At 41.5% G+C, this 23992-nt stretch overlaps 1 protein-coding gene across 3 annotated transcripts in view; it reads left to right on the top strand.

Annotated features, from left to right (window-relative positions):
* The window catches only part of Ets65A (DNA-binding protein D-ETS-3), a 124922-nt gene that overhangs the window by 51951 nt on the left and 48979 nt on the right, over positions 1-23992 (top strand). For 2 of the 3 annotated variants that reach the window (XM_019042502.2, XM_019042504.2), the window contains one exon: positions 23717-23767. In XM_019042502.2, coding sequence (XP_018898047.2) covers positions 23717-23767 — 51 coding nt within the window. Of the gene's footprint in view, positions 1-19404; positions 20345-23716; positions 23768-23992 lie in introns of those variants that run through there. The other variant, XM_019042503.2, reaches the window with a different exon arrangement.

Genomic DNA, 23992 nt, shown 5'->3' with positions numbered 1-23992 from the left:
CAAAAAACGGTTTACAACGGTCATGACGGTTAAAATTCATAGAAGCGCTTGTTACTCACCAAAACCGAAAATATTATGACTACATTTTGCCATTATGAGCCACTGTTTCTGGCTCATCCATAAAGTACACATCGGTGTGGGAAAAATAATGTCACATATGTTGTTCCTACAATGAGCCAGAAATAGTATTTCCTTGTCTCAACATGTAGTACATTTTGTCGTTCGGCTCGCAACTAGGCAAATTTTCCATTATTGTATCCAGCTGTGTTCACATAACCTGAACCGGTACCAGACCAGTGGCGTTGCGTGCTTTGGATCTGTCATTTAAACCTATGGAAAGGGATCGATTAACAGAGTATTCGCAACGAACGGTTTAATAATCGATTTTTACCATAGCTTCCAATGGGGAAAATATCGATAATCGATCATTCATGCCTTGCCACCGTAGCAGACTGACGTCAGAAAGCTTTGTGTCACCAATCAGTGTGATTAAGTCTGACATATTGTTTCATGGATTTTTTTTCAATATTCGCCCCCGTATAAGGCTGCAGGGCATCTGGAGCCGAGATTCTCTGAGAGAGCCTCTCTCCAAAAAGCTTCGCCAAAACTTTGCGCAGCGTATTTTCTTTATTCTTTGTTCTACTCGATCAGACACAATATGTAAGGCTAGAAGACCAACGCTACTATTCGCCTTCAGAACAACTTATTGAGCAAAATATCAAGTAAATTTCGCCCGATGATGACTGGTGATAGTCGGCGTGACCATGTTTTCACGGGCTTTCGCAAATTGAGTTAGGATTGAATAACTAATCGCTGAACTCTTTTGTCATCAGTACTCGTTATGAAAATCTGAGCGTTGACTTTGGAAAGCACCTTTTATGGCCCTGTTACACGATCAAATTCCCGTCAAATTCCGATCAAAATGATGACCAAGATGGCGGTCGAGAGTTATCTAAATTGATGAGTAAAATTAATTAAAACAGCGTGTTGATTGAAATAAGCATGAAATAAGCACGGTTGTGTGAAAATCAGATGAAGGATGAGCCCCACAGCTCCATCATCTATTATCAAATTTTTGCAGGCCGCAGAAATTCGATGGTAGATGGTGCGCACCAGTCACCATTTGATTGGAATTTGACGGGAATTTGATCGTGTAATCAGGTCATTATGAAAATCTGAGCGTTGAATTTTGAAAGCACCTTTTCTACTGAAAGGAAAATAGTCGAGCGGGGTCTCTGTTAATACTGTCCCTGCGCTCGATTCTAAATGATGAAATTTACGGAGAATTCGCAACATCACAATTGACATACTTGGACTGTTTCTGAAAAGTGCAGCGCGAGAGGGCGAGTGCGGGAGCTTTCAATCAGGCAAGAATTAAGGAGGAGTGGAGAAACTGTAACAGATCGAGTGTTTGCGGCGAGTTTCAAACCAGACCCGCCGTGCGACCGCGGCGACGCACTTGCCCACTTAGCAATCATTCACGATCGATAAATATGAAATAATACCCCAATTTTAAACCGAACCAATGAGGAATAGGTGAATTTTAGCGTAAGCCTCGGCAACACTGCTCGAGTGTCGAGTGGACTCGGTAGGGGCGCGGAGGATGCTTGAGGAACACAATTAACACTCATTTTGCGTCGCTGAGCCGTGCACCGCGCAAGCACCACTCATCAAACACTGTTGAGTGCTGCGATGCCGAGACCGGTGACAGACGCACCCGCAGTTGTAGTAGCGACATGTGCGCCAGACGTTTGCGCGCTGACGAGCGAAATGCTGACAGCGGTTGGTAAAAGTCCAGTTTATGGTCCAGTTACACGATCAAATTGAGCCGTCACATTGAAGCTCTGATTGATGGAAAAAGACCTGAGGTGAGGATGCGACCAATGAGAGGCCCAATTTGATGGCTCAATTTGATCGTGTAACTGGACCTTTAGAGCACTTATGCTGAGGAATGGGTCAGTTGCGCTGGTCACGGAATCGGAACAGAGCCTGATTATTACAGGGCCGGATTCAGGGGGTGGCCACATGAACCGCGGCCCATGGCGGCAAAAATTTGCAATTTTTTAAAGTGTAGGTATAAATAAAAAAAACCCGGATTCATAAAAACAAAATTACAAACAAGAAAGGCGACAAATTCTCTCATTTCCTGAGAGTACAGTAATTTCTAATTTTGTAGTCTCTTAGTGATACAACAGACAGCACAATAAGTCGAGTTTCGAGAGAAACCAAACATGCAATTTGGCCTAGAACGGCGCGACTTAGAGAGAAATGATAACGAGGACTTGAGATGAAAAGGAGAAGCCCTCGGCGCGGCGATCGGCATGTAACACACATTAGCGCCTACAAGACTGCACGAATACTTCACGCATTGCATCAAACATAATGCGGTTATTGCGGTCAGCGTGAAACGGATAGCGCCTGCAAGACTGCGTGAATACTTTACGCATTGCGTCCAACACGGTGCGCAGCGCGGTGGCGGAAGTTAAAATCATTGAACCACATTTATGTTTGTTCTTTCATAATTTTTTCGTTCATTTCTTATGAATGGAAGGCCTTGTCCACATACAGAGATAGGTTTACGGAACTTAACTTTCAGTCAAAGTTTCGTGAACTTTTGCTAGTAGTGTTTACACGGCTTTCCCAAAGAATATGTGTTCAACACGAGTAAATGCGTCTTATGCACCTTTCCTCCGCTGGCACGTTCATTTGATGGTTTTTATCGAGTTTCAAAACGAATGAGAAGGGGGCGGCAAAATATAGGCGGCCCATGGGCGGCAAAATATAGGCGGCCCATGGGCGGCAAAATATAGGCGGCCCATGGGCGGCAAGTAGGTGAATCCGGCCCTGGATTATTATAGTGACATTAAAACTAACTATGAAAAAAGGCGATGACTTGGTCATACAGCGGGTCGATTATTGAAATTGATAGACAAAGCTATAGACAAAGAAGACAAAAGCGATTTGGAGGGATCCTATTGGTGGAAGCAGGTGGTTGCAATGGACAAAGGACGTGGGTGATAGACTAACTAACGGCAACCCACGAGAAACCCGATAATTAGTCCATCATTTTCTCTCGTAGTCTATAAGAGCCACCCGTTTCCACTTATGGATCGCTTCTTACTCTCTATGTCTTCTTTGTCTATCGCTTTGTCTATTAGTTTCAATAATCAGTACGCTGGGATGAAGGCAGCGTCTCACGTCTGGATTCCCCGGGCGACTTTTAGGATACTAATAATAAAACAAATTACACAACTGGAAACAAGGATTATTTTCACGAATATAACCAAAACGTTTCAGCTGAAAACTCAGCCTTCTTCAGTTGGATAAGACAGTAAAAAAGTGAAACAGTTCGTTGTTTTATTCAACTGAGGGAGGCTAAGTTTTGGAGCATCAATCATATTTATAGGAAAACAACTACCTGCAGCCTGATTGTTGAAATTGTGTGTTTGTCGGGTAGTCATAGATGACATAGGCTAAAAGGCGGAGCGTAATTGGTCGGCTATGTCTTATCGCTGCTTTATCGTGCCCATGTTGGGTGGAATGGACGACATACTGTCGGAAACTTAAGAGGTGCCTTTAGCTTGTCGTGAGTTCCACCCGACGTAGGCACGACAGAGCACACTGAAAAAAAATTGCTAAAATAAGGTGACAAATCACCAAATTAGTAAAATCAACCCGGCGTTCTTAATGTATTTTGATGAGTTGTCACCTTTTTTCACTATTTCATGTGTTGATTTTAGCAGTTTTTTTTTTTTTTCAGTGCAGCGATAAGACGTAGCCGACCAATCACGCTCCACCTTTTAACCTATGTCATCTGTGTCTACCCAACAAACACAAAATTTCAACAATCAGGCTGTTGAAATCCATCGATTTTTTCTTGCTAGCTGCGTGTATGACGTCACACTCGCAATACACGATTTCACGAGAAATATTGCACTGCATGTCTCGACGCTATGTCTGTCCCCTCGAGCGTCAGGATGTCCCTACATTGATGCACTGATTGTCCGTCGATTCGCCGATTGAGGAAGGTTAATCAGGCGTGCAAGTGGGAAAGTCATAAATTGAGTGTATACTTTTATCGGTGTGGAGCGAGGGCCGAAAGGGAGGAGTATAAACTCAGGGTAGCGCCGTGCGCTGTCGCGACGCGGTGGGTCGAGAAAATATGTTACCCATCAGCGAGCACGTGTGTGGCGCCTTGGACACGTGACCTGCAATCCGCGTTCAGAAGTCACTCCGTGGCGCTGGTCTCAAATTGCGACTGCATCACGGAATGGCTACAACGACGCGACGCCGCGAATGGTCAAAATGCCGTGCAGACTGGATCACAAGTCAGCACGAAACGCCTGAAGCGAAAAGCGTCCAGCCCACTTACAAACTGGAGGCTTCAAAGAGGTTCATCGGTGCCTTTCCTGGCCCTCTCATTGGTCAGCGGTTTAAGTCGGGGCAATCGATGAGTCTCTTTGAAGCCTCCAATTTGTAAGTGGGCTGGACGCTATAGTCACTTATTCCGATCTGACCATTTATTGCCTGCGATTTTGGATGAGAGATTTTTCGAGCAGTTTTATCGTCTATTGCTCATAGGTGAATTTGAAGTTGGGCAGTCTGGAGAGAAAGTTTGTCTAACTATGCCTTGTTTGGTAATCATACCTCTAAGCACATCACTAATCGTGTTCATTAATTGAAAAGGCGGTCATCGGATCAAAGAGCTCATGGTAGATATAAAATTCATGTAGCATAATTCTCAAACTTGGTGCGTTCTGATTCGCGAAAGTTCCTTTTCGACTTCCTTTCAGGGGGAGGGGGGGCTGTTATTACCAATAATTGTAGAAGTTCTTGAATGTAGAAGAATGTTGTGAAGCGAGAAAACAGGAATTCCGACATTTCAATGCCTATGCAATATGGGCTACCTACTTCGGATTTTGTATCTATGGTGAAAATTAGAGGATTAATCATTGCGAAACTTAAATGCCCCTCTATCGAATGATCATGATCAACGGAGCCTTATTTTGCAACAAGAAAAATATCTTTTGATCATTTATCGAATGGGTTTTCCATAATCGTCGCATGGGCAAGCGCTAAGATCAGGCGGTAGAGAGCATAAGTTCAATCTGTTTTCAAGGAAACAGACACTCAAGCATGTAGCAACTTTTATCTGGATCATTCAAATGCTCTATTGCGCCATGCATGCGATAGATTTCATCCGAGACAAAAGGGACCTTTAAAAATGTTTATACTTCTTTTTCAAAACGATTAATTAATTCATTCAAAACGATAGTAAATATCAAAAATTAGAGACACTTCATCGCGCGTTAAAGTGGAAATAAAGCAAAGGAAAGGATGCGAGTTGATGACGGCGCAGAGATACAGCTATTCGTACTTGATGGATGTCCGTGCGGTATCTACAAAATTGAAGGCGCGATGCGGCGCGAGAAGAGCTCGAAACGTTTCACTCCTTGCTACCGATGAGGTGTCGCTTGGATTTGAGAGGAAAGTGAAAAAAAATAACGAGGCCCGAATACACCTCTCCTATTACCGGCTATGTCGCTCACGTAGCCCCTGAAGTACCAACACAAAAAGACAAACGGTATAAACGACAATATGAAAATAAAGCAAGGTAAAGGATGCGAGTTGATGACGGCGCAGAGATACAACTATTCGTACTTGATGGATGTCCGTGCGGTATCTGCAAAATTGAAGGCGCGATGGCGATAGACGTGAACTCGCAAAGCTCCGTTCTCCGTTGCCAATTAGGTTTCCCTTAGACTCGGGAGAAAAATCAAAAAAACGAGGCTCGATTACTTCTTTTTTATCTGCGACAGGGTTGCTCGCGTAGCTTTTGAAATTTTGGTGATCCGTATAGATCAAAGTTTTGATGTTACCGTGGCGGGATTTTGATGTTTCACAGAGAAAAAAACTTCGTGCGTGGGATCCGAAGTTGAGGTCATATGGATCTCTGAAGTTTTCGGATCTCGCATCCGAAAACTTGAGGTCCAGCTGCCGAAGTTCGGGTCAGACATCTGAAGTACTTAGGCACATATCGAAGGGTTCGGGTCACACATCTAAAGTATCCGGTGCATACCTAAGTATACTTCAGATGTCTGGCCCGAACTTCGGCAGTTGGACCTCAAGTATTTGGATGCGTGATCCGAAAACTTCAGAGATCCATATGACCTCAACTTCGGGTCCCATGCTCGAAGTTTTTTTTCCATGTAGGGATTTAAAACCATTTTCGATTTTAAGAAAACATAAAGATTTTGGAAGTATCCAAGCCCTCTCAAAGTTTCATCTCCATCTAAGTTCTCCAAAATTTGAATTTAACAGAAATTTTGGTATTAAAACACTCCAGCCGTACAGTTTTGACGCGGAACAAAGAAATCGCGATGAAGAGGGAGAGAGAGAGAGAGTCGGGCAGTGCATGTTTTTACAGGGCAAATTAGTTGTGCTTACATCTCATTTGATTCGCATAATAGCCGAATGAGAGCGCCATTATTCGCTTTTTTCGCCTTTTCCTCTCGCGTCTACGATTGTTGCGCGGCCAAGTTACGACTTCCTTCACTTAACCCCAAGTTCCTTTAAATCGCTTCGCAATTTCCTTCATCTCTTTCTCTTCCTCTTTCTTTCGCCATCCTCTTGGCTTTTTTTCTCGCCAGTCAACGGTTTTGCTTTATGGGTGCCCGCATCAGAAGCAAAAATCCAGCTGAGAGCAGTATGCAGAATGACTATCGATCACAGGAAAAAAATTGCTCCAAAGAAACAGGCAAAGATTTATTCTGGTATCGAGAACTTATCCTTAAAGGAGAGTGTGGTCATTTTGTCTTCCTTGTTTTGATTCGTCACGGAGAAAAAAACCTTTCATGGAGTTGTAACGGCTTTAAGTAAAAAAACAAGATGGCGACCGCACACAACCTACGGATCGACTCCGAACGGATTGCAGTGAAATTATCATTAAGTGTCAATGAAAGATTCAAAGTAGAACTCGATCAATAATAAAAAATAACAAAAACGCTTGAAATTTTTGTTTGAAGAAAGCTTTCAGTTGCATTGATCTATGGAGTAAGGTTGGTAAAGTCTGGAGTTTTTTCTTGTGTGAGGTTTGATATAGACTCGCTGAATCCTATCGACCAATAGGAACGTTTGTTAACTCGAGGCCGCAAGAGCTCCGTGAAAACCTCACACTAGCAGACCATTTGGACTACATTTTGCAATTTGGAACTATAAATTCTAGCCAGGTTTAAAAACAACGTAAGTGTCATTGGTTTCCCTATGCACATAAGTGTTTTTCCAGAAAAGCCAGAATTTATGATTCCAAATTGCAAAAAGTCCATTTGAACCGCGTTGAAAAGAAAGAGACGAAGTCACATCAGCCATTGCCAATGTTCATCAAATGATTAATGTTTTTACGGAAGAATAGTTGTGCGGATTACTTTGAAAATTTCAGGGGGTCTAGTCTGCTTCCCAGAAAAAGTCCCCTAAAATTTTTAGAAGAATCTACTCTACAGTTTTTCCCTAAAAAAACGAATCATCCTATGAAATTCTATAATAATATGATTTCGTTCCGTTTTGCATAATGAGGTCCATTCAGTAAGCGATAAAACTATCGTAAACTAAGAAGATCCAAATGGTCAAACCCTTCTATATGTATAAGTGCCCTAAGTAAGCGTCATGGGCGTTGTTGAATCTCAAGGAACAGGACGACGAGAGTCGTGTCTCGAGTGATTTTGGCCCAAGTTTAGTAAACGGGTCGGAGAGTTGTTTATATCATAGAATCGCAGTTTAAAGATTAGGAGACAATACTGAGATTCATCGAGAGACAGAATTTCTCGTCCAAAATAAATGAGAGATCGCCTTTTAAAATCAGGTAAGTACGCAGGATAATCCACTGCCATGATAGATACTCACCACGGTCCTTCAACCTCATTGCCAGCTTAGAGCGGAGCATTGCGAGTTCACGCCTCGCGCCATCGCGCCTTCAATTACGCAGATGCCACACGGACATCCACCAAGCTCGAATAGTCGTATCTCTGCGCCGTCATCAACACTCGTCCTATCCGTTGCTCTTGCGTATTCTGCTGTGCTAAGGAGGAACGCCGTGTGAACATTCGAGAGTTGCCGAATTTTCTTCTATTAAATGTTTATGTTTCTTGAAAGTTACGCATATTTTTCCTTAACATTTTCAGAATCTTTAGGTAAAATTGCGAACTAAATTATCTGAAAAATTGGGAGGAAAATATTCATAAATTTACCGGAAAATTTGCGTTTTATGAAAGGAAATTTGGCAACGCCTGATAGTTCATACGAGTTTTACGTTTTTCCTTAGCACAGTAGTATTGCCTGCGGATCGGCGATGATTCTCGAAAGTTGGGGATACTGTTTTTACTCAATTTAAATGTTCGCAATATAATCGATACTTTTAATGCATCGATATTTTTAATACAATTAAATAGAGAAAATATACTATTGCAAGCATCGTCTAATCAGTCACGTGCGTGGAGCAAACGAGAACCTTCCGATTATTTTTTTCCGATGATGTTTGAGACTAACATGATAGAACTTTTTTACACTTGAACAAACTTAAAATTTCTTTTTTTAATTAAAAACTTTGGCGTTGAAAATTATAAAATTCCGAGGGAAAAACTATGAAATTTTTTTTATCGAAATATAACGCGATGAAAAAAATTATAAGAATAATTGCAAATCTGCATAATGAACTCGGAATCCGGCACAACGGAAATATTCGGCATTTCAGGCGAATATTTACTTAACTCTGAGCACATATACTTTCGCGCGCAATCATAGAGGGCTGCCGGCATTTAGCTGATGCAACTGCGAATGTCGAGTATTTCTGGTAGATATTTTCCTTGACGCTCTTCTTTAAGACAACGTTCTTCAGGATCTGGAGTTATTATTGTTTAGGGAAACAAGTCTGCCTCATTTTGAAATGAGATATTTTTTCGGCATTATCGCACCTTTAGAGCTCACTGCGGTAGAATACTCCAGTCCCGGGTAGGCCGACGACGGGTTTTGAGATTATGAAGAAAATTTGTGTATATTTTCAAGAGTTTGTGCATTTTGAAGCGTGACACTAGAATATTAGCGACTCTTGGACCATAATGATAGTATTCTGTTTTCTTGTCTCGCAATTCACATGATAAATGAAATCTCAAGCTCTTACACAGTTTTCGATCATGTTTGCTGGAGACATAATATTAGAGTACAAATGAATTGAAGTTTCAGTGATGTAGTCATCTTTTAACGGAGGATATCTGCAGAGGCACTGGAGTTTCGGATTTAAAACTTGAGCATTAGCATTCAGAGCGAGGATAGCGGACCAGAAACAGAGCTTAAGTTTTGGCTAAAATACATTAGTTATGGATATTAAATTGCAAAGGGGGAAAGGGGAAAGAGACAGCGATAAAGGAGTAGAGAGAGGGAGATAGGGGTAAAAGTTGAGATGGTCGGTGGAAGCATTGTTGTCAAATTTCCGTGAAACTGGAAAATTAGGAAATAATGAATCTTCAGCAGTGACTTTTTTCCCCTCTCATACTGCTTGATTAGCTAATGTAATGCACAACGCATGGCTTATGGAGTATTTTACCATGCGCAGCCGATTTCCGTGGAAAATTATGAATTGAAAATAATTTTACCCTCAACTAATCACTTATGATCATATACCTAAAATTCACGGAGTCGAAGAAAACCTTTTTGATAGCGAACCGGAAAAACGCATTTACACATTTGGATGTTACAAAGTTCTCGCTTTTTTTATTTTCTTTAGAAAAAAACAACCTAGGTTTTCACTTCATCGCTTTGTTACTTAATATCATTAACTTTAAACAGGGAGAAAGTTCACTGAAATATTTTAAAAATGAAACTAAATAAATTTATATATCTAAAGATACAACAATGCAGGAAGTCTCCAAGCTTAAATGCGTGCCTCTTTGATGTTCATTGCAAATTTGACCGGTAAAGGTGGGAGATAAAGCTTACTTTATACAACTGAGTATGACTAGAACTTCGTTCTAATTTTTATCTGTTTCAATTTCATGTAAGAATCTACTCGTCTACTGAACTGTGTTCAGATGGACCTAGTCCGACAAAAATAAAGCCATTGTAGACTCCTTTCTGAAAGCACTTATTTTTATCGAGGAACTGAAACACACCGCAGGAGCCCTACATTTCAATGAAGCACACAGAAAAGAAAAGGGAATAACACGGAGACGCGGCTGCCAAAAATTAGATATTCCAGAGATCAATGGCAAATACATCCAAAAATTGGTTCTTTCTCCCTGAAATAGCACTGAAAAAAAATTCTTGGCGTTTTTACCAAGTTCCGTTGGTACCTTTACCATCTCACTTTTTTTCACCAATTATTGGTAATTTTACCAAGACACACTGGTAAGCTTACCTAAAAACCGGTATTTTTACTGTTTTTTTCAGGTAAGAATACCACTTTTACAGGTAATCAATTCCCGGTAACTTTGCCATTTTATCTCGGTAATTCTACCATAGTCGATAAAAAATATTGGCGTTTTTACCAAGGTCCAGTACAATTACCGAAAAGTTCAATAATTTTACAGAGATTTCTCGGTAAAATTACCAATTCCATAAATGGTAATTTTACCAAGAAAAAACTGGGATCAAATAGAACTCTGAATTCTTGGTAATTTTACCCTTTTCTTAGTAAATACACCGAGATTTTTTTTTTCAGTGCGGTCCATACCGTTTCCGATCCTCACCTGATCCGCAAACGAACCCGTTTCAGGCTGATCCCGGTCGCGACTCGGCATCGCCGGGTGGGAATCGATGTGTTGCCATGGCGACGCATCCGGTTTCAGCTCGGCTCAAGTCGAGAGACAGGCGGAAGGGGTGATGGCGCGGCGGAGGGGGAGCGGGGGGCGGCGTTGGGCCTGGAAGTGGGAGGAGGAGGCGGATTTTGTAACTGGCGCTACGTGTTTCCGTGACGGTAACCGCTGACAAGCTCAAACGGACGATAAGACCTTTTTACCGCCAACTTATCTACTTATCTCCGCCGCTCCTCTCGGGGTCTCTGTCGCTCCTGCGAGGCCCTCTTTTTTCGCACTTGTTTGTCGAATATGGGCCGGCCCACACGTCTCGTGCATCACACCTCATCACTTGCGCCCCTCCCGGCCGAGAGAGCCCCCCCGCCCCCCCTCGAAGTGGCATACGCCCTCGCTGGCTTTCTCCGTGGCCTCGTCCTTCTGAAATACGGGAGGCCGTATGCATATTCCTCCGTGATCTATGCCGCCGTGTTACCAAGGACGACTGATTGTTGAAACTGATAGACAAAGCGATAGATAAAGAAGACATAGGGAGTACGCAGATATCCTATTGGTTGAAACGATTGGTTCCAATCGATTAAGGGATAGAATGATGGACAAACTATAGGGTCTCTCATGGGTTCCCTGGTAAAAGTGAATCAGCCTGGCGTCAGGCTATGTTTCATAAACTATCCCGAGTCAGATTGATTCAGGCTGATGTCAGACTGATGTCAGCCTGAATCAGTCAGACTAACAGTAGTTTATGAAATATAGCCTGACGTCAGGCTGACTCACTTTTCACTTTGAATACCGTTAGGGGCCTACACAAGTTAAAGTTCCTTAAAAACACAAAGGCAATTTTTGGTAAAACCACACTCAAATGTCCAAATCATCCAACAAACTCGTGCTTTTTTTTATCCGTGATGGGCTAATAAGTTCCTATGCAGAAAGATTCTACTTCTCTTTCTTTGACCTCTACTTCTCCTTCTTCTCTCTCGCTTTTCTCTTCCTCCTCCTCCTCCTCCCCATTTTCTTCTTATTTTACTTCTTCTTCTTCTTCTTTTTCTTCTTCTCTTTCTCTTTCTCCTTCTTCTTCATTGTCTCCTTCACTTTCTCCTTCTCTTTCTCCCTCTCATTATCCTTCTCCTCCTTCTCCTCCTCCTCATCTTCTTCTTATTTGACTTCTCCCTCTTCTTCTTTTTCTCCTTCTCCTTCTCCTCCTTCCTCTCCCATTTGACGTCCACATATCGACGAGTGCTCGCGGCTCCTAATTACAAAACGCAATCCAATTTTAAATAAGGAGAGGTCGAATCCCCGAAAATGAAAGTTCCCACCAGTCGTCAAGACTTTAACGGAGGGTCCCTCCTTGCCTCCAGTCGCACCACCTGAAGAAAGGAAGGAGAGGGAAAAGCGAGGAGAGAAATTACAATACGAGGAAAAACGTGAGTGGATGACGGAAAGAAAGCCGGGGCCGGGGCATGATTGCAGGAACGCGGGAGTCGACTCGGGAAACGCTTTAAAATCCTCTTTCCGACGCGAGTGACGCGAGGCGAGCGACTACTTAGGAGCGAGCCCAAGTTATCGTCCTCCCTACGACGTCGAGGCGTATCTCCACCCCCACGTGACCCCTGAAAAGCATGGACTCATGCGGACGGCGGGACTCAAGCCTGAGGGCAGTTACGCAGAGGAACGGAGTTATGGCTTACCCTCGCGGCCCATTTACCTCTTTGTTGGTGCCCGTGATATATGGAACGGGACCACGACACGACGATACAAGGCCTCCAATCAGGCGTGAGACCCCCCCCCCCCCCCGCTCCGGTTGTTGGCGCCCTTTGTCACTCCCCCGCGGGACGTTCGTAAAATCATCGATGGAGTCAACGAGGTGCTGTCATCGTGGTAATCTATGGGATTTTAATTTGGCTTGATTGCGAGTCGATTTTTATGGGTTGTCACTCATGTATGAGGGCTTCGGAGCCGAAGAGTACTTCTTGTGTGTTAGAGAGGTTGTGCGGGGAGAGTTTTGTCATCTTAATCTTCTTAGTACAGAAAAACTGGATAACATTTTGCAATTCGGAACTACAGGCAGTACGTCAGGTTTTCAGGAGAGCAACTTTTGCAAAAACCGATGGAGTCAACGGGGTGCAGTCATCGTGGTAATCTATGGGATTATAATTTGGCTTGATTGCGAGTCGATTTTTATGGGTTTTTATGTATGAGGGCTTCAGGGCCGAAGAGTACTTCTTGTGTGTTAGAGTACCTGTGCGGGGAGAGTATTGTCATCTTAATCCGTTTAGTACAGAAAAACTGATCGTTTCCTAGATGAAAGAACGTAACTCTCGAAAGAAAGAGTGCAAATGCTGGATTCAATTTGGTGTTTTGGATAATTTTTCAGGCTTTCATGAACGGATCTTGTTTCTGATACCTATCATAATATATCTGGTCATAAGAATAGGTTATTTGAAATCACAAATGGGCTGCTTTGTAGGCGCCAACTAGTTCGCGGTCTGATTCGAGGACATCCTCAAATCCTCCCAAAATAAGTACTTTAAATTTGGCTTAGTTCCTTTTCCTTTGCGATCACTTCTTCCCAAATCACACAAAAACCTGTGCACTGCCGTGTCGAGGAAGACCGCAGTATGATAATTCGAATTTGCAAGTTTTCTCGATAAAAAGTTTATTTCTGAGGATGGCAAACAATAGTTTTCTAATTTTCTGCAGGTACTTAGATCAGTTGCGAAAAGAAATTCTATGATGAATTAGAGGAGAGAGTTTTTTTCCTTGAATTTTTGAATTATATAAAAAGAAATTTGGCAACGTCTGACGGCTCGTGCGCCGTTTCCAAACAAATCAACACAAGTAAAACGGACGGGATCTGGTCGATTTGGCGTGATACGACTTAACGAGCACCTATGTGCGCGTGAGGTATACCTCCCTGATTGAAGGCGAACTGGATCGCACCGCACCGGTTCCTTGCTGTGGTAAAGTGTTGCGCTGCAGCAAGGTAACTGAAGCGAAGGTATGCTCCTCCACTATTCAAGCAACTAAAAAAACAGAGTATACTTAGTTGCGTTCGTTTTGTTTCAGTGTCGGCGGAAAGTTTGAAACAGGATTCCAATTCTACAATATGAAATTCTCATTGGTTCTATTTTCCCCGTAGACAAACCCGCCCAGGTTAAAAATAAATCAAAGCGACCGAGCGTTTCGTCGATTTTGGATGGTTTAGATGGAGAAAGCATACCTTCATTTCTCATACCCTAACGCTATGCAGTATATTGAAAAGCCCTCCGAATTCTTCAGACAAATCGTTAGTAAAATCGTGAGCCCCTCCGCCTCCGTTTATTCTCCATTATTATACATACAGAGTCATTCAAAAGTCACGCGCACTGGCCATAACTTTAATTCTAATTATGATATCGACTTGCGGTTAAAGAAGTTTTTCCTCATATTGAGGGAGAAACTTTTTGGGTACTTTTCAGTTTTTGATTCCCTCGGGGGAGGGAGGCGGGGGGGGGGGCAACTCAAAAATGTCTAATGGCCACCACCCTCATGGCCAGTGGTGCGTGACTTTTGATTAACCCTGTATCTCATTGGAACCCAATGACTTCAATTTTTATGATCTCAAAATGCGTTTTGACTCCAGGCCTCGTCGGATGGCGAGGGAGAGGGGGGAGGGGGAACTTCAAATTCCCACGGAAGCATATTCTCTGTGTGCGATACGTTAGTTGGAGGGGAAGGGGCGAACAATAGGCGCTAGTTATTGGCTCCGGAGCCGCAAACAGGTCGGTCCGCCCGGCGAGAAAGAGCTAAACAATTAGTGACTGGTATAAATGTATAAATATTGTCAGGAATCGGCGGATCGGCGAATTAGTGAATCTATCGCCCGTTTCAAAAAATCGCGTATCCCTACATCCATGTGGACCCTGGGTAGCATGACTCTTTATGGACAATAGGGCTCAGCTCACGATGTAGTTACTCTCTTTCGACGGAGAGGAGACGAATTGACTCCCGGGATGAAGAGGCATTCCGCGGCTGACACCCGAAGAGATAACGTTACGCGAAACAATGGGCGAGGGGTGGGCGGAGGGCGAGGGGGCGCACCCCTCGCCCTCGCCGCGCCGGAGCGTGACGCTGCGCCCCGCGGCTGGGAACGACCACCGTGGACGCCGCGGGGGCGCCCTCCGTTCCCTAGTTGCCGGACTGCTCACAATATTTCCGGTTTTTTGACTTAGGATCTGATTGTGAGTAGGAACTTCCTGGCCCCTTGGGCATTACCCAGGAATTTGCACCTGAAATTGACTTTTCCGAGCTTTCCCGAACTTTTCTGACTTTCCCGAACCTTCCCGACTTTCCCGAAACTTTGACTGAAAAACACAGAGAGAGAGAGGCACAGTGCTCACTCACTTTTAGAATAGGAACTGATGGCAACGGTCCCGTTCTCTCTTACGGTGCTTGACTTTCCTTGGAAATGTTTATCTCTATTTTTAACAATTCTACGGAACGAACTAGAATCAGCTTTAATATACTTGAGGTCAGAAACATGCACGGAGAAAAAAACTTCGTGCATGGGACCCGAAGTTGAGGTCATATGGATCTCTGAAGTTTTCTGATCACGCAGTCGAAAACTTGAGGTCCAGCTGCAGAAGTTCGGGTCACACAGCGAGGCACTTCGGTATGTATCGGAGTATTTCAGATGTGTGACCCGAACCCTTCGGTATATATCGAAGTACTTCAGGTGTCTGACCCGAACTTCGGCAGCTCGACCTCAAGTTTTTAGATATACGTGATCCGAAAACTTCAGAGATCCATATGACCTCAACTTCGGGTCCCACGCACAAAGTTTTTTTTTTCTCGAAGTGCGTGCTTCTTTATGAATTGTACTGGCAGAGAGAGCATCGTTTTGCTTTAAAATTCGTGTGAAAAAATTCCTTGGGTCCGAGGGATAAGCGAAACTCTTGATAATTCTCCACCCAAAATTTTAAAATGAGTTTCCAATATTTCTGGAAATTTTACGACCTCCTGCATCAATGAAATTTTTATTAATACAAATTCATGAAATTTCAAAATTTTAAGAATTTTTTTGCCGGTAGAGTTTTATAAAATCTCAAGTAAATTTAAAACGCTGATAAAGCAACTCGTCAGGAATTTCCACGAATTCGACAGGACTTTGTTGCCATCATTTTTCTTTTCAGGAATAATAATTGACACCTAATTGTAAGTTTTCAATACCTTCAGGTGTATTATAACTTCACGATATAAGTCTAAAACCATTAAATGCAATTTTGCATCCCCGAACGAGACCGACCTGTAGGGCACTATGCGAAAAGCAATGAAACTTGACGATTCGGCAACAGCGTTGGGAGGGCGATAAAAAAGTTGACAATGAAGTGGTGCGTGATGGGTAGATAATCTGTTGATTGGCTGGGTCGCGTGGCTATTACAATAACAATATGCTAGATAGCGAAAGCGCTCTCGAGCCAGAACGACGCACGACAGGAGACACGAGACCTGTCACCGAGATCCTTGCACGGTCCCTGCCTTGCTTTCCTTTCCACTTTATACGATCCGTTTCGACTTTCGGACATGTAACCGGGGAGAGAGGGAGGAGAAGGGGGGGGGGGGTCACGTCCCCTTACTCGATACTTCGTTCAAACAGGACGGTTCGCGAAAGAAATATTTCTATTTTCCGATACCCACACCGAACGCCTCTCCCCAAGGAAGAAAAGGGATGGGCACGAGTGAACTGATTTAGTGGTTACGTCTTTCGATATATATCACTTTTCGACAGTTCAAATGTAGACGGATACATGACCTCATTGTATTTACACTACCTCAGGGTGGTCAAATGCGACCAAGCATCCCTCACAACTAAAATTTTTAGAGTTTGATGGGTCTCTAATCTTGGTTATGAGATATAAAAATGATAAGTGTAACCAGTCAGTGGCGAGGCGTAAATGTTCGATTATCGATATTTCCCCATTTGAAGCTATGGCAAATAATCCATTTTAAGGTGTTCCTTGCAAACACCCTGTTTATCGATCCTTTTCCATAGGTTTAAATGGTAGATCAATGGATACATAGCGAAGCATTAAGGGAATTGGATCGCGAGGTGGTGGAGGGGCGTACCCCTTAGTTGCTTTTTGATCCCTTAACAGGGCCGGATTAAGGGGGTGGCCATATGGGCCGCGGCCCATGGCGGCAAATCTATAGAGGGCGGCAAATTTTGCATTTTTTTTTAATGTAGGTATAAAAAATATTCGGATTTAGAAAAGAAAATTACAAACGAGAAAAGGCGACAAAATATTTATTTTCTGAGAGTATAGTAATTTCTACTTTTGTCGTCTTTCAGTGATACAAGAGACAGCACCTTTAATTAGTCGAGTTAAGAGAGAAACCAAACACGCAATTTGGCCTGGAACAGCGCGACTTACCTAGAGGAAATGATGACGAGGACTTGAGATGAAAAGGAGAAGCCCTCGGCGCAGCGATCGGTATGTAACACATAATAGGGCCTACAAGACTGCACGAATACTTCACGCATTGCATCAAACACAGTGCGGTCATTGCGGACAGCGTGAAACGAATAGCGCCTACAAGAATGCATGAATACCTTACGCATTGCGGCAAACACAACGCGATCAGCGTGAAACGTATAGCGCCTACAAGACTGCGTGAATACTTCACGCATTGCGTCAAACACAGTGCGGTCTGAGCGGTGGAAGTTAAAATCATTAATCCACATTTATGTTTGTTCTTTCATAAGTTTTTCGTTCATTTCTTGTGAATGGAATGCCTTGTCCACACAGAGATAGGTTTACGAAACTTAAGTTTCGCGTAAAGTTCCGTGAACTTTTAGTAGTGTTGACAGGACTTTCTGAAAAAATGTGTTCAACATCAGTAAACGTGTCTTATGCACCCCTCCCCCGCTGGCACGCTCATTTGATGGTTTTCATTGATGTTTCAAAACAAATGAGAAGGGGGAAATACTGGCGGCCGATGGACGGCAAGTAGGTAAACCCGGCCCTGTCCCTTATGGCAAATTCATACCGAGCGAATCCATGAAATAATCATTACGGATTTTGGAATTTGAAGTCGTAATTTCGGCAGGTCAAGGATTCCGCGAATATCCCTTGATAATGGCAGGATTGAGCGAAATATTATCAAAGGATTGCGCGAAGAAAAAAGAAATAAAGGTCAAGGATTGCGCGAAAAGACATCATATTTTTTGGAGGGGAAAATTTAACTTTATTAGGACAACATTGCTTACCTTCTTAACAATTTTTATGGCGAGAGAGGGACCGGTGATATTGATGATATTGACGATTTTGGATTTTGGGTTGATAGAAAGTTCCCAAATTTTGCTTCCATACTAAAAGTTCAGTCTAAGAACCTCCTTTTCCCCCTTCCCTTTTAATTGCCGCTTGTTATAAGAACGTAGCTTGTCGACGAAAGAACTGGAAAGAAAAGCTTGAAAAAAGACTTGCGGCTTCATTTCTAAATATGGGTAGGTTTGGTACACACTTAAAGGCATCCAGCGGACCGAGTCTTATCAGAAAAATATGCATTTCGGTTTCCTCTAAAATCTTCCGATTAGCAGAGTTGTCAGATCTGTGTGAAATATAGGTGCACTTAAATGCTACAATTTTCGTTTCGCGCAATCCTTATTTCACCATTCGCGCAATCCTGGACTCTTAAATATTTCTAATATTTCCTCCTTTCGCGCAATCCTATGGTAGCCATAATTTCTAGTTTATTTTGAAACCATTGAACGTCAGTGTATCATAAAGTGGAGCACTGCAAGACCAACGCAGCTTTTGACTAGTGTTTTCGTACTTGCAAGTCACCTATGATTGCCTTCTAGAAGAAGTCCGGCCTTTAAATCGAGGAAAAGCGATATTTTTAAGACTGATGGAAGTCAGTGGTCAGAAGCCACTTTTCGTAACTTAAACTCGTAAAAGCCTTTGAAGTTGCTGCTCTATGATTACAGAGACGGAGCTTTTAGTCGCGTGAACCGACCGACCGTCGTATCCGAATTTCGGTTCGAGGATGTGGTTAACATGATTAGAAATGTCGCCTTGTAACAGTAACGGCATAGTCTCCTCGACTGAAGATTTACTTCAGAACTTCATTGGTTCTCACATTAACACTACCTACGGTTTTTTTTTTTTCGGTGTGCCGGGTGTCAAAGTTAAAATTCAAAGATTACATAAATTGAAGCTCCTATTACTGTGTAGGCGAAAAGCCAACGACTGACAAATAAAAATGGTCGAATTAATATGTGAAAAATTGGGAGATTTTTCTTCTCAAGGTCTCTTACAGAATGAAAAGAGCTGCTCATGACCAAATATGGACATATTTATGCCAAAAAGAACCATGCACAAATAAATGACATCCGAAGGAGCTATGAAGCACGCGAATTCTATGCCCACGATTCCTTTGATTTAAATCATTCTCACATAGTTTCTTCCAGCATAAATACGTCCATATGCCACAGCCTCGCTCAGCGCCTCGGAGCCCCAACAGAAAACTTCGGCTCCCAGTCGATCGCCCTGCCGAAAGCCCCCTCGAAAGGGACGAAGGGAGGGGAGGTCGCCTCCTATTGGCCAGAGCGCCCCTCCACCCCTCAGCGCGGCCCGCCCCTGATTCCAGCCCCTCGCGAGGGTCGCTCTCCGACCGATACGTGGTACTCAGTCACTCTGATTTTCCGATCGGTCCCTGTCGACCCTCACCGGAAACGCCGAATAATACAATTCATTTAAATTACCCCAGTTTTTCGCCCCGTGAAAACGCTCCGGTCATCCCGGCCTTATCTCCCGGGTTCGGACCCTGATTTCCCCGGTCATCTCTACGTTCGGCCTCAATATCTGTGATACTTGCGTTTTCAGATCCCTGGCCAATGACGTAATATGTCAGCTTGACCCAGTGTTATCTTTGTGATAATTGCCGTCACCGTGATAAAAGCTGTCGGATTTGTGCACGATGATGTAACTTAGCACGGGGATGGTTCGAGTTTATTTCGGTCAACCGATTCAAATTCGGGGTTAGATTTGCCTTTCGGATCCCTTTACATCCGGTGTTTGAAATTCCCGTTTCCGGTCACGCATTTGAACTTCCGATTTATTTCAAACGCATCAATCATCAGTTTACCTTTCGAGGTGTATGAACTATCACCTGGTTTTAGTCTAATGCTCAGCACATGATTTGATCCTTAATTCGGTGCGCAGTTGTTCACGTTTTTTAACAGATTTTTTTCTAAGGACTCATGGCTTAAAATAATGAAGGAGATTTAGATTTATCCCTCAGTGCATGAAAATTATCGAAAGTAGTTGATGTGATCTAAGTCACGATGTTGGAAAGTTGTGCTTTGTGCGCGTGTACTATTCGATCCGCTAAAATGTGGCCAGATTGACCTGCAAGCCATTTTTGTTTGACCCTTGAGTGTCGCATTGAACCTAGTGTTAGTGAAGGGCGGAAATAGTTTTATAAAGTAAACATGCTGGACATCAAGACTTCGGCGGATTACCTGAGCCGCACCGGCACTTTTACCAACTTTTCTATGTTATTTGCAGGTAAAAAGCTCATTTAAAATCTAAATTATTAGCAGGTAGCATACACAGGGTACACACATTGTATTATGCAAGTGGCCACCAGGAAAAGAGACCGCGGTGTAAAAAAAAAACTCAAACTCTAGCTTTTGCCCTTTGAGCATGAATTCAACAAACATTTCGGGACAAAAAGCGTTTAGTAATGTTAAACTAAACTTGAGTTATGTCGGGTTGCAGTCTCCAGTTCGAAAATGTAGCTCAGGAAAAAATGTATTTAAAATTTTAAAGGTAAACCACTCTTAGTATTCTCCAGGACACTAAAAGGAGGTTTCTGCCGAAATTTCAAAATCCAATTTTTCGACCCAGGTCGAGAAAAACCACCCCAGTGATAATTTTGTCTCATTAAATGAGGTTTCTTCTCTGGATAATGGTTAAAGAATTTACCCTAATCAAGTAATCTTCCTCTAAAAATATGTGATGGTCGGGCTTTGAAGCCAACGTTTTCCGGAATTTAGAACCAAAAATAGAAGGAGCAATGACACTTTTATTGTTAAATTGCTGATGGTATGTTTGTTTAGATCAGAAGGGTTCAGTTATCTCTGTTTCAAAATGGCTGCCGAAAATGGCGAAAAAGTGGTTTTGGGTCGTGAGAAAGAAACTTCCTGAGGATGACTGCGGGTCGCTGAAGTGGCAAAATACAGTATTTATATTACGATGTATTTATCTAATTATTCACATAATTTTTATTATTATTATTTTTTTTAAATTGCATTAACAATCCCCAGAATTTGTTCAAGGGGTCGACAGATTTATATCTATATTCACGAGGATATCAGGAGGAATTAATAAAATTACTGGAAATTGCTTTTAAACGTAGAGAAATGAGTTCTCTGATGGAGCAGAAAAAAAGTCAAAGTTATAGAGTTTCGGGTTTTATAATGAATCTAAAATGCCTCTCATACGGTGAATAAAAGGCAAGCTACTCTAAGAAAATTACGTAGAGATACTCGTGCAAAATATAAAATATTCCTAACTAGTTTAGAGTTAAAACATTAGCTGCTCAAAAATTTTAAAATGAAAGTAGAAGTGCTTAATTTTGAGTTAAATTTTAGATTAGCCTTGGCCACGGCCAGTAATTGAGTCAAAAGTGATTATGTGTCTGAGCGATAATTCCAAAAATTAAAAAAGTAATATCGTACTCTTAAGTTGTCTGATTTAATTATACGTAGATTTATTCCGTAAATGGTTTTGAGGTCATACGCATTTGTACGTTCTTTTTTTAGTCCAAAAAAACATAGTTAATCGACGTTTCAAACGCACATAGCAAAAAAGAACAGACCAATAGCGTTGTAACATATACGCCAAAATAGTTAATTTACTGCTGCTGAACTGAAATTGTTGTAAATTTATAAGCCATAAATAATAATTTATTCTAATTATGCACTTCGAATTGCAGGCTTATCAAAAATTGATAAAAGTATATAAGCACAAATTTAAAGAGTCGAGCAAAGCTATACGTTTTGAGAGTGACTTGCGTTCTCCTGATTATTTTCTAAATGTTCTTATCATCATAACAAGAAAAAATTCGGAAAATTTCTGAAATTTTCTGTTTTTTCCGTTGAGAGAAGGGGGTATAGAAGCCTGAGAAAACTTTAAATCAAAACGTTATAATTCCCACGATAAAATATCTTCTTTAATTACAACATGTGTAAAACATGGTTTTTTAAATCTTTTACGGAGCCAAAGCCACCATGAAAATAAATTCTATCTCGAAATATGATTGTTGGTAGAAGATTTTGATCCATACTTTTAGATTGAAAAATGGGCAAAAAAACTTACGAAGGAGGGACAAAAGAAGAATTAACGTTTGTTTCCAATTGTTGACAAAGGTTTCCGGTTGTCCCAAATAGAAATCCGCTAAGGAAATTATTGAAAAGACGTTCCATCAGATACTTTGTGTTTTTCTCTGCGAGCAAACCTTCCCCAGATTGTTTTAAGTGCATTATCGATAAAATTATTTTTTCATAACATTTTTTCTACTCATTTCTCAATGAGGTAATCCATGAGGCATAATTACAATTTTAGCAGAGACAAACCAAACACCTTTTGATTTTTCAGAGAGGGAATCAGAATTAATTTCAGGATTTAATATTGAACATAGAAGAACTAGATTTATAATACTCTTCTTATCAGAACATTCTAGTACATTAATTATAAGATTTTTAACTATTTGTATTTGTACAGGTAACAACAGTTACCTGTATACCGCTCGATCAAAAATGTCCTATCTTTTGTACGTGGTTACAAAATTCAAATGTATGTAAAAAAGGTAGAGATGTCACAATATTCATTTATTAGAATGAATTCATGCGATAAAACTAAATCCATACAAAGGTAAGTCATTTCAACGATGCATTAAATCATACATTTATCGCTTTCAACAAATCCACAGGTTTAATATGAACAAATTCAGTGAAAATGCGGGTCGTAACCATTGTTATTTTTATCGTATTACGTAATAAAATGAAAATGACAATAATATATCAAATTGACGTGGAAAATTTTATCGCATAGCATCCATCAATTTCCTGAACAAAAAATAAGAAAAAAAATCATAGAAGTTAGAGGTGAATTAATTCAAGTTCATTTTCATTTTGATGTCAAATTGTAGTCCAAATTTAGCTACATATTTTTCATTTGTATGGGATCGATCGATTGCGCCTCTCAAACAGCATAAATCGTAAGCATGGCGTTCGAAAAATATCGCAGAAGCGTCTCAATGAATCTGAGGAGAGCTACAGAGTGCAGTGACACTTGGTGGAACAGACATCACAGCTGTCAACTTCCTCGCCCCCCCCCCCCCCCCCCAATACCCCCCTGTCTCTTTTAATAATCGGGTTCTTTAAGCTGAACATTTTCAAAAATTTAATTTCTATCTCCTCACTTTTTGTGTCAGCTTGCTAAAAAGTTAGGGACAGTCTAATCATGGAATATACTTGCAGAATCATTGGGAGCAAAAAAAAAAAACTTAAATAAAAAATCCGACCGTAGCTGTTTTATGAATTCAATGAAATTAGCTCTCGTGATAAGAGTTGTGCACTTTGCGAATGGCGATTGTCAGATTTGATTTTTTATCATATCTTCAGGAGAATTTATAACTAAGCAAGGACTTTGCGCCGTACTATCTTATGTTTCCTCTTTTGAATTTTAAGTGGCTGCAGACTAGAATTATGTAGGTGGGTTCCGGATATTTTTGAAAAAAATGCTTTACTTAATTTTAGCTTATTATTATTTTTTGTTTATTTGTCTCCAATTTTTCATATTCAATTTTTTTATACCATGATTCAACTTTTTGATTGGGTCTTTTCTTACCCTTCTTACTTTTTCTGTTCGCAGATACGTCGTACAAAGGCTCATGGGCGACGCATACTCCCTCTCAATCTCAAGGTAAAGAAAAACATGTATTTTTTTTTAATTACGTTGTTGCAAAAACATTGAGAGTTGACGTCTAAAATTTTGAGATCGCAAAAAGAGACTCTTCGTTTTTTGAGTCAGGCATTTAAATTAAAATTGAGAGCCCGTAAATAAAAATGCGAAACAAGGAAAATCGCCTTAAAAATTGTGTGATATTTTCACGAAAATTTTGAAGGCGTGCATGTCTCTTGTACCGGA

The sequence above is a fragment of the Bemisia tabaci genome, chromosome 3, assembly GCF_918797505.1.
Source record: "Bemisia tabaci chromosome 3, PGI_BMITA_v3".
Classification (NCBI taxonomy): Eukaryota; Metazoa; Arthropoda; class Insecta; order Hemiptera; family Aleyrodidae; genus Bemisia; species Bemisia tabaci.
The sequence above is the reverse complement of the archived record's forward strand: the minus strand, read 5'-3'. Positions and strand labels throughout refer to the sequence as shown.